Below are 12245 nucleotides of genomic sequence, written 5' to 3' on the forward strand. Positions count from 1 at the left end.
TAGGGTTTTAACAGTTGATGTCCTGATGTTAGCTTTACTACTGCAAGATTGTTTGGAAGAAATCAAATCCTGGATGTCCTCTAACTTCCTGCTACTAAATTCAAAGAAAACTGAGGTTATTGTGTTTGGAACTAAACATCTCAGGGATACATTTTCCAATCAGATTGCTAGTTTGGGTGGGTGGCATCACCCTGAACTCTAGTACAACTGTGAGGAAGTTTGGAGTCATTTTGGAGGTCTCCATTTGGAGACATCAAATGTTAATAAGCTTTTCACTGGTAGGCAGTGGTAGGACCACAGTGCTACAATCAGTACAAAACAAAAGCGCTGTTTTACATTAAATAAGCACAGAGCAGAGGAAAAGTATTGCCAACTTGATTTTTTATTAGATATTAGACAGATAGATAGATGCCTTTATTGTCCCAAAGCGATTTCTTTTTCTCACAGTCACACATATAACAGAAATACATTGAAAACATTCACCCACATTTGCCCACTGAAGAATAATAAAACATGTTATCACACACAGGAAATCATTATTATTGATTGTTATTGATATTATAGGTTTTTTTCATTTGATTTCATAATAAAATCCTTACACAGGTGATATAACTGTGTAATAAATGATATATAGTAAGATTTAATCATAATGAATCAACAGTGTTAGAAAAAAAACACGTAAAATCACAATCACATCATGGACCGTGTTTGTGTCATTACTGATGTTACAGCTCACTCAAGAGACTTGTCCCCTGAAGATAAAGAAGAAAGAGTAAAAACATGATTATTATATTCTGTATTGATCAGTATGTTGAGACATCCATCCTGAGAACAGATTGTATTTTATACTCACATGTGATTGGTCCAATGGAGACAGGCTGCAGAGGAGTAGAGTTGGAAACAGAGCGATATCTCCTCCCTCTGCAAACCTGTAAAGTAGAAAAATGGGGGGAAATAAACACATTAAAACCAATGTTAAAGCAGCAGCAATTATCATTTGACTGATAAAAGTGAAATATGTGACTTACTGGGACACAGTTCCCGCTCCTCTGACACAGGCTGAGGCCGCAGTGAAGATACATGCTTTGGTATTCGCTCTGAGGTGAGAAGAACAGGGCAGAGAAACGAGCCTGGGAGGATAAACCGCTTTCAACCACTGACACTTGTTGACGGTTAGTGGGACACCTGACAGAGAAAACACAACAGGTCATTAGGACCACTTCACATCACTAATACACTTAACCTTTTGCCATTTCCATGAGGACGGACACTAACTTGTTCTGGATGAGAAAGTATCGTCTGGAATCTTGAGGGTTTGATGAGGGAGTGACATAGCAGTCGTCCACAACAGCTGCAAAGCTTGGATCTCTCTCGTCCACCTGGATACCCACATACAGAGGAGAGCCCACCGGAAGATGGACCTGGTTCCCTGTGTAGGCCTCAGTGAAGTTGGAGTTGCGGAACAAAGACATGGAGGCTCTGGCTCTGGCACCTGATCCTGAAATACCATCTTGGTTAGGCCTGTAAAGAGAAAGTACTTTTAATGATCACCTGTCATTTTTTCTTTGTCTTACTGTCAATCACTCAGGCTTCTATTATGATTCAAATAAACACTTAACTACCTAAATAACAGCACAGTTTCACTATTTTGTGCACCACAGTGCTGGTACTTGCATGATCCTTTCTAACACATGAGTTATGGTTATAGGGTTAGGGTAGTTAGTATATTAGGGTAATAGGTATTAGGGTTGTTTATTAAAATTTTTGTAATATGATGGGATCAGAATGGCATAATCACAAATATACACATCACCATTTCATTATTTATTTTATTATTATCAATCATAAAGGCGAGCTACTTACTCAAGGACTGGTATGAGAGCCATATTCAGGCTAGTGTTTGTGTCCAGGGGATAGACACAGGAGAAAGGAAGGCTCACGGGATGAGAGAAGGAGTCGTTTGTTGGGTACAAAAACAACCTGTTGAAGTAGGTGGCATGTGTGTGGTTGGTCTGAAAGACAGAGGATGGTCACAGTATTAGTCAGTTGAAGGATTAGGGCAGGTTGAGAGGAGAGTTTTAAAGGGATAGTTCACCCTAGAATGATATTTCGCTCATTATCTACTCACCCTCATGTTGACTAAGGGCTGGAAGAAGTTTCAGAGTCCTCCGTCCCTTCTCTGAGTTACAGGGGGTCTTAGCGTAGCAGTGCATTTCAAGGCAACGGTTGTAAAGGGACACCAGAGCTCTTCGTAAAAAAACACACACAAAAAAACATCCAAATACCTCCATGATGCTCGTATGTAATGTCCGTCTTGTGCTGAAGCCCCAAATTGCGTAATTGTCCCGAAAAAAATTAAATAAGTCCACATTCCAAGCATGTTTGTAGCATTAGCTCTGTGTCTGTTGTCCGCTCTTCCGCTGCCAGCGCGCATGCGCAAGGTTCGCACTGAGACCGACTCGAGTCTCAGTCTGGTTGCGCATGCGCGCTGGCAGCGGAAGAGCGGACAACAGACACAGAGCTAATGCTACAAACATGCTTGGAATGTGGACTTATTTAATTTTTTTCGGGACAATTACGCAATTTGGGGCTTCAGCACAAGACGGACATTACATACGAGCATCATGGAGGTATTTGGATGTTTTTTTGTGTGTGTTTTTTTACGAAGAGCTCTGGTGTCCCTTTACAACCGTTGCCTTGAAATGCACTGCTACGCTAAGACCCCCTGTAACTCAGAGAAGGGACGGAGGACTCTGAAACTTCTTCCAGCCCTTAGTCAACATGAGGGTGAGTAGATAATGAGCGAAATATCATTCTAGGGTGAACTATCCCTTTAAGGTACTACCTGCAGAGGAGTATGAGACTAGAGATGTCATACTTGGGTACTAATAACCCAGTCATCATATTAGTATTAATAAATGTTTTGATGTCACATGACATTTAACGAAGCTAGGACGCAAAGGAATAAGGCTCAGAGTAGGTGAAGATGTAAGGCATCCATAGGTGAAGATGTGGGATACTGCATGAAGGAGACCTGGATTTCTAGCTACCGTATGTCCATCTTTTGCAAAAAAAAAATTGCTAGTAAGTCTCTACCGTAAGTATGTTTCCACAGGCACCTCCCTCCGCCGGCACTTGGTACCAAACCACGCGATCACGCACTCTGGATGAGGAGCAGTTAAGGACAGCCAGGTGTCCAGACGATCGGTTCAAACCCCTGGATGCTATGGCAGCTACATCCAGCCCCACTTGGATTTCATCACGGCCACAAACAAGATGAGTAATCTGTGGAGGCAAGTGGGGTATGTTATGTCAAGACAGTTGAAAACATGAAAAGCAACTTACATTCATTCATGGCAGTGACGTTTACCTCTGGACTGGCAGAAGTGGGTGATGGTGGATCAGGTGTGGTTGTCAGAACTACAGCTGGTCTGTTCACATCTGTTTACAATTAAAAACATTACTGTACTGATGCCAAACCAGTGACACTTACTGTTCATGAACTCTTATATGAATTACTACAACAAGAGGAGAATAGTGTTGTAATTAGTCTGAAACAGTAAAATATGTGTATTAGATCATTTAATTTGTTGTTACAGTGTAAATGGGTTTCACATGGAACAATACCTGCACAATATGCAAGATAGCAATTAACTGGCGCCACAAGTTTGTAGACATAGTAGCCTCCATAACACAGCTTGACATGGATGTTGGGTGACTGAAAACTGCAGCAGTTGTTGCCCCAGTGACCACACACAGTGCGTTGTACAATTTCACTGGGCCGTGTGGGGTGAGGTTGTGTTATCCACAGAGGAGCGTGGGTTCCACACCTGTTCTCTTCCACACAGCTCTCTGGAATGTGAGCACTTTCTTGCCCCAGAAACAGACGATACCAGCCTTGCCAGCTAACATCCCTGTCACAGTGTAATATGTCATTCTGGGTGTTATTTACTGAGCGCCAGTCATCGTTCACTACAGTGTAATGGTCACAGGGGTCAGCACAGCGGTTCCCACCGATGCAGTCCATGCCTGAAGGGCAAGGGGTGTTTCCACAACTGAACTGGACAGATGAGGGAGATCGGACAAATCTGGGGCTGGATGGACGCTCTATGCAGGTGAAGGAGCCTGGGATGTTCTCACAAACCTGAGCCGGTGGACAGGGCGAGTCTGGGAGGGAGCACTCATCAATGTCTACACAGCCTTTATCTGGTGACCAGCCATAACCTTGGCTACAGCAAGAGGAGTCACTGCAGAGCTTTGTGTTGTAGCAGGTGAAACCGTCACCTACGAAGCCATCTTTACAGACACAAGTGAAGCCCTGGCTGGCAAGGGTTTCCCCTCTTTCCTGTGACTCCAGGCAGTCGGCCTGGTCATTACATGAGTCACAGCTGAAGACAAGGGTCCCTGTGAAAAGGCAGAGGATAGTTTAATGTCCTTAAAATTAACTGACATTTCTCACAGTATAATTTGATAAAGACAAGAGAAAAAAAAAGTCATAATAAAAATATATGTCACAGCATATGTCAAAGACATTTTTCTGACTTTAAAACTACTTTGATGGAATAAAAGAGTAAATGTCATGTGGGCTATATTAAGGGCAGAAATTTGTGTAATCTATCCCTAGAATTTTAGAGGTGGCAAGATTTGTGTGTATAAATTAATTTACAGTACCATTTAATTTTTCATTTGGACAGTAAATATGTACCATAATGTCTAAACCAGAATGGCACAATGCCATACAACTTACCTGAAGAGTTTCTTGACCAAATCTGCAAAATTAGGAGGAATAGCAAACCCCTAGGCACACCCATTATGGACGACATCCACGACGCAAACCAGCTGAAAAGCACAAAGTAAATGTCTTAAACAAAATCATATTTTCAAAGGATGAGCGGGAACTTCCTTACCGTGCCAGTGTCTGTCTGCACTTACCTTGGAGAGAATAGGATATCAGCTGACGGGGAAGTGAAAAGCAAGTGACCAAGCACCCAGCATTTATAGGTTCATCACTCTTGGCACAGGACACAAAAGATATCACAAAGCTATGAATTACAACATTGATGAAACATTGATTGAAACAAAAACTTGAGTTGTGGGTGTGGAAGGAAGAAAAATTAAGTCCATAGTTCAAGAGTTTACTCCGGTGTACAGAGTACTTCCATTGCAGCAGACTGTCACATAGGGCAGGGGTGGGCAATATTTTTTTTCCAGTGGGCCATACTCACTCCGATAAGGGCCACACAATTGGAAATCGAATTTAAACATTAAATATTTAGTGCTAAATTATATCAAACTACTGGTAGACATGACTGATTTACAATAGGCTATGACAGCCCACAATCCATTGCATTATCCACTTTTAAATTAGCCAAACATTTTGACAGTTCAGTTGTCTGATATATACTACAAGTCACTGAAGAAACATACTCTATTATGCTATAAATATGGACTCAAGGCAGATTGTTTCTTTTACTTTTATCAAAACCTACTGACCATTAAGTAAATGACTGCATCAATGAATTAATAAAATAATATTCTTTTAAAGCAGCAGTAAGCGTAATGTTTGCGTTAATATAAGTCTTAAATAGTTATATCTTCCAACGGCAATCACTTACATAGAGTGTTTGGTCTGAAACACGGGTCTGTCAGTCACTCTGCTCTGCTGTAAGCCGAGGAGAAAACTGTTCTTGTATCCTACAACCTTTATCCATTGGTACGTACACACCGAAACCGTTGGGAGCGTCTAATTTTGCTCTTGCTGCCTGATGCTGTACAGAAATTCATGGATGCTTTGCATGAGCGGCAAAGTAGTCAACGCCAGTTGTGTGATTCTTCTTAGAGTGGAGGACATCTATACTCTGATTGGTTGCTGCTGGTTCTCATAGAAAATGTATCGGTTGATTGAATGGCTTCGGGACCCATCACTCTTCACACTTTGAAAACCCATGGTCTAAAGTATTTTTTGGGTCTCACATTTCATTGTAAGTGTTGTTTTTGTCATAACAGCTACGTGAAATGTTGTATTGAAGATGGTGTGCAAGATGGCCACCGTGAAACTCATGATCTATGAAACATACAAACACACAGTTTTTGGTTCTATACATGTGGGTTCTAGATTCCAATAGACTAGGCCACGGGTAAGGCAGGGTGAGACATGACTCATTCATCTATACTTACCCAGAAGGTGTCCAGATCACATGGGCAAATTCAAATCCAATTGTGACAGTTGACGGTCCTGTCACTATGCCTCCAACTGAACATGTGCCCTGGCTACTTGGCCACAGGGATATCCATTTGGTTGAATAGTCAGCGTGCATGACTCTTACCCAGGAGACTGGGCTTCCTACCACACAATGTTGACCAAGAGGCAAATTGATTGAAGAAATGGTATCTTTGTCAGAAAGACATGAAGCCTTATTATCACCTCCAACCCTTCATGTGCCTCAACACGATGGTTATACGATGAGTTAGACTTCCCAGTTCTCTAATCATCCTATCATGATATATCCCTATATTTGTCAATTATGTTGGATGTATACAGTTTTTAAACTTTGTAGATTGAGCTAGTTTTTTAATTCATTATCAAGGGTATTCCAAAGCATGAAATTTGGCACAAATACTCAAAAATTCAATATGACAGCCATTTTTCAAGATGGCTTCCAGGCATTGTACCAATATGTCCGATATCAGCATGTAATTATCAAAATCAATTCTTTTAGATCTAAATCAGTGTTTTATGATCACATGTGATTTTGTGACACACTGGCTGCGATTATGCTCTAGTTATCTGTCATGCAAACAAGGAAGAGTGGAGCTGTCTGTCAAAAGAGAAAGCAACAAAGCCACACTGTGAGTGCAGAATGTTGGCATAGGCTTTATGCACAGACTTCCTGAAATAAACCAGCTCGTTTATTTCCTGTCTTACATTACTGGAACAATTGATTAATCCAGGTGTGTCTGACCTCACAACAATGGTCAGGCACACCTGTATTAATCAGTTGGTCCAATAATGTAAGACAGGAAATAAACGAGCTGGTTTATTTCAGGAAGTAGTGGAGCTGTGCATAAAGCCCATTCTGATTAAAAAAAGAGAGTGTCAGATGTGCCGCACAGCCTCAGGTAAGCTGCACAGCGTCGGGTGTGCCACACAGCCAAGTATGCAGCAGGATCAGTGGTTTCTGGAGGGAATTTTCACAGTTTGCACTTTTGCACTTTTCAAACAGTAAACAGGAACTACTTTTTTTAAAAAGAGTGTCAGATGTGCCACGCAGTGTCAGTGTCAGGTATGCAGCCGGACCAGTGGTACAGCTTGTCCTCCCCAGGACTGGATTTCAATTTTGGATAGGCCTGGGTCAGGGTTTTTCCTGGATTAAAATGCGGTAGTGGTGATACCTGCAGCAGCCGTTCACCGTCACTGAAAGGCTTGATGAAATCTCAGATTAAATACGCTGAGGGTCCGTGGTGTTCAAGATGGCCACCGTGAAACTCATAATCTATGAAACATACAAACAAACAGTTTTTGGTTCTATACATGTGGGTTCTAGATTCCAATAGACTAGGCCCAGTTCTCTAATGTGTCATGATATATCCCTATATTTGTCAATTATGTTGGATGTATACAGTTTTTAAACTTTGTAGATTGAGCTAGTTTTTTAAATTCATTATCAAGGTTATTCCAAAGCATGAAATTTGGCACAAATACTCTCTAAAAAAAATTAAATATGGCAGCCATTTTTCAAGATGGCTTCTAGGCATTGTACCAATGTCCGATATCAGCATGTAATTATCAAAATCAATTATTTTAGATCTAAATCAGTGTTTTATGATCAAATGTGATTTTGTGACACACGGGCTGCGATTATGCTCTAGTTATCTGTCATGCAAACAAGGAAGAGTGGAGCTGTCTATCAAAAGAGAAAGCAACAAAGCCACACTGTGAGTGCGGAATGTTGGCATAGGCTTTATGCACAGCTCCACTACTTCCTGAAATAAACCAGCTCGTTTATTTCCTGTCTTACATTACTGGACCAATTGATTAATCCAGGTGTGTCTGACCTCACAACAATGGTCAGGCACACCTGTATTAATCAGTTGGTCCAATAATGTAAGACAGGAAATAAACGAGCTGGTTTATTTCAGGAAGTAGTGGAGCTGTGCATAAAGCCCATTCTGATTAAAAAAAGAGAGTGTCAGATGTGCCGCACAGCCTCAGGTAAGCTGCGCAGCGTCGGGTGTGCCACACAGCCAAGTATGCAGCAGGATCAGTGGTTTCTGGAGGGAATTTTCACAGTTTGCACTTTTGCACTTTTCAAACAGTAAACAGGAACTACTTTTTTTAAAAAGAGTGTCAGATGTGCCACGCAGTGTCAGTGTCAGGTATGCAGCCGGACCAGTGGTACAGCTTGTCCTCCCCAGGACTGGATTTCAATTTTGGCTAGGCCTGGGTCAGGGTTTTTCCTGGATTAAAATGCGGTAGTGGTGATACCTGCAGCAGCCGTTCACCGTCACTGAAAGGCTTGATGAAATCTCAGATTAAATACGCTGAGGGTCCGTGGTGTTCAAGATGGCCACCGTGAAACTCATAATCTATGAAACATACAAACAAACAGTTTTTGGTTCTATACATGTGGGTTCTAGATTCCAATAGACTAGGCCCAGTTCTCTAATGTGTCATGATATATCCCTATATTTGTCAATTATGTTGGATGTATACAGTTTTTAAACTTTGTAGATTGAGCTAGTTTTTTAAATTCATTATCAAGGTTATTCCAAAGCATGAAATTTGGCACAAATACTCTCTAAAAAAAATTAAATATGGCAGCCATTTTTCAAGATGGCTTCTAGGCATTGTACCAATGTCCGATATCAGCATGTAATTATCAAAATCAATTATTTTAGATCTAAATCAGTGTTTTATGATCAAATGTGATTTTGTGACACACGGGCTGCGATTATGCTCTAGTTATCTGTCATGCAAACAAGGAAGAGCGGAGCTGTCTATCAAAAGAGAAAGCAACAAAGCCACACTGTGAGTGCGGAATGTTGGCATAGGCTTTATGCACAGCTCCACTACTTCCTGAAATAAACCAGCTCGTTTATTTCCTGTCTTACATTATTGGACCAACTGATTAATACAGGTGTGCCTGACCTCACAACAATGGTCAGACACACCTGGATTAATCAATTGGTCCAGTAATGTAAGACAGGAAATAAACGAGCTGGTTTATTTCAGGAAGTAGTGGAGCTGTGCATAAAGCCCATTCTGATTAAAAAAAGAGAGTGTCAGATGTGCCGCACAGCCTCAGGTAAGCTGCTCAGCGTTGGGTGTGCCACACAGCCAAGTATGCAGCAGGATCAGTGGTTTCTGGAGGGAATTTTCACAGTTTGCACTTTTGCACTTTTCAAACAGTAAACAGGAACTACTTTTTTTAAAAAGAGTGTCAGATGTGCCACACAGTGTCAGTGTCAGGTATGCAGCCGGACCAGTGGTACAGCTTGTCCTCCCCAGGACTGGATTTCAATTTTGGATAGGCCTGGGTCAGGGTTTTTCCTGGATTAAAATGCGGTAGTGGTGATACCTGCAGCAGCCGTTCACCGTCACTGAAAGGCTTGATGAAATCTCAGATTAAATACGCTGAGGGTCCGTGGTGTTCAAGATGGCCACCGTGAAACTCATAATCTATGAAACATACAAACAAACAGTTTTTGGTTCTATACATGTGGGTTCTAGATTCCAATAGACTAGGCCCAGTTCTCTAATGTGTCATGATATATCCCTATATTTGTCAATTATGTTGGATGTATACAGTTTTTAAACTTTGTAGATTGAGCTAGTTTTTTAAATTCATTATCAAGGTTATTCCAAAGCATGAAATTTGGCACAAATACTCTCTAAAAAAAATTAAATATGGCAGCCATTTTTCAAGATGGCTTCTAGGCATTGTACCAATGTCCGATATCAGCATGTAATTATCAAAATCAATTATTTTAGATCTAAATCAGTGTTTTATGATCAAATGTGATTTTGTGACACACGGGCTGCGATTATGCTCTAGTTATCTGTCATGCAAACAAGGAAGAGTGGAGCTGTCTATCAAAAGAGAAAGCAACAAAGCCACACTGTGAGTGCGGAATGTTGGCATAGGCTTTATGCACAGCTCCACTACTTCCTGAAATAAACCAGCTCGTTTATTTCCTGTCTTACATTACTGGACCAATTGATTAATCCAGGTGTGTCTGACCTCACAACAATGGTCAGGCACACCTGTATTAATCAGTTGGTCCAATAATGTAAGACAGGAAATAAACGAGCTGGTTTATTTCAGGAAGTAGTGGAGCTGTGCATAAAGCCCATTCTGATTAAAAAAAGAGAGTGTCAGATGTGCCGCACAGCCTCAGGTAAGCTGCTCAGCGTTGGGTGTGCCACACAGCCAAGTATGCAGCAGGATCAGTGGTTTCTGGAGGGAATTTTCACAGTTTGCACTTTTGCACTTTTCAAACAGTAAACAGGAACTACTTTTTTTAAAAAGAGTGTCAGATGTGCCACACAGTGTCAGTGTCAGATATGCAGCCGGACCAGTGGTACAGCTTGTCCTCCCCAGGACTGGATTTCAATTTTGGATAGGCCTGGGTCAGGGTTTTTCCTGGATTAAAATGCGGTAGTGGTGATACCTGCAGCAGCCGTTCACCGTCACTGAAAGGCTTGATGAAATCTCAGATTAAATACGCTGAGGGTCCGTGGTGTTCAAGATGGCCACCGTGAAACTCATAATCTATGAAACATACAAACAAACAGTTTTTGGTTCTATACATGTGGGTTCTAGATTCCAATAGACTAGGCCCAGTTCTCTAATGTGTCATGATATATCCCTATATTTGTCAATTATGTTGGATGTATACAGTTTTTAAACTTTGTAGATTGAGCTAGTTTTTTAAATTCATTATCAAGGTTATTCCAAAGCATGAAATTTGGCACAAATACTCTCTAAAAAAAATTAAATATGGCAGCCATTTTTCAAGATGGCTTCTAGGCATTGTACCAATGTCCGATATCAGCATGTAATTATCAAAATCAATTATTTTAGATCTAAATCAGTGTTTTATGATCAAATGTGATTTTGTGACACACGGGCTGCGATTATGCTCTAGTTATCTGTCATGCAAACAAGGAAGAGTGGAGCTGTCTGTCAAAAGAGAAAGCAACAAAGCCACACTGTGAGTGCGGAATGTTGGCATAGGCTTTATGCACAGACTTCCTGAAATAAACCAGCTCGTTTATTTCCTGTCTTACATTACTGGAACAATTGATTAATCCAGGTGTGTCTGACCTCACAACAATGGTCAGGCACACCTGTATTAATCAGTTGGTCCAATAATGTAAGACAGGAAATAAACGAGCTGGTTTATTTCAGGAAGTAGTGGAGCTGTGCATAAAGCCCATTCTGATTAAAAAAAGAGAGTGTCAGATGTGCCGCACAGCCTCAGGTAAGCTGCTCAGCATTGGGTGTGCCACACAGCCAAGTATGCAGCAGGATCAGTGGTTTCTGGAGGGAATTTTCACAGTTTGCACTTTTGCACTTTTCAAACAGTAAACAGGAACTACTTTTTTTAAAAAGAGTGTCAGATGTGCCACACAGTGTCAGTGTCAGGTATGCAGCCGGACCAGTGGTACAGCTTGTCCTCCCCAGGACTGGATTTCAATTTTGGATAGGCCTGGGTCAGGGTTTTTCCTGGATTAAAATGCGGTAGTGGTGATACCTGCAGCAGCCGTTCACCGTCACTGAAAGGCTTGATGAAATCTCAGATTAAATACGCTGAGGGTCCGTGGTGTTCAAGATGGCCACCGTGAAACTCATAATCTATGAAACATACAAACAAACAGTTTTTGGTTCTATACATGTGGGTTCTAGATTCCAATAGACTAGGCCCAGTTCTCTAATGTGTCATGATATATCCCTATATTTGTCAATTATGTTGGATGTATACAGTTTTTAAACTTTGTAGATTGAGCTAGTTTTTTAAATTCATTATCAAGGTTATTCCAAAGCATGAAATTTGGCACAAATACTCTCTAAAAAAAATTAAATATGGCAGCCATTTTTCAAGATGGCTTCTAGGCATTGTACCAATGTCCGATATCAGCATGTAATTATCAAAATCAATTATTTTAGATCTAAATCAGTGTTTTATGATCAAATGTGATTTTGTGACACACGGGCTGCGATTATGCTCTAGTTATCTGTCAT

General features: G+C 41.0%; 1 protein-coding gene across 1 annotated transcript; it reads right to left on the minus strand.

The window, feature by feature from the left end:
- Nucleotides 1-752: 752 nt before the first annotated feature.
- LOC146959864 (uromodulin-like) lies at nt 753-4823 on the minus strand. The gene is made up of 8 exons (XM_085772832.1): nt 4748-4823; nt 3628-4404; nt 3371-3441; nt 3097-3285; nt 1864-2012; nt 1276-1521; nt 1029-1185; nt 753-929 (listed from the first exon to the last, which is right to left on the minus strand). Exons 1-8 carry the CDS (start codon nt 4821-4823, stop codon nt 804-806), a joined length of 1791 nt encoding a protein of 596 aa, XP_085628958.1. The 3' UTR covers nt 753-803.
- Between the last annotated feature and the right edge of the window lie 7422 nt (nt 4824-12245).

This window comes from Trachurus japonicus, unplaced genomic scaffold, assembly GCF_045865225.1.
Source record: "Trachurus japonicus isolate A0001 unplaced genomic scaffold, Traja_1.0 AP030991.1".
Taxonomy (NCBI): Eukaryota; Metazoa; Chordata; class Actinopteri; order Carangiformes; family Carangidae; genus Trachurus; species Trachurus japonicus.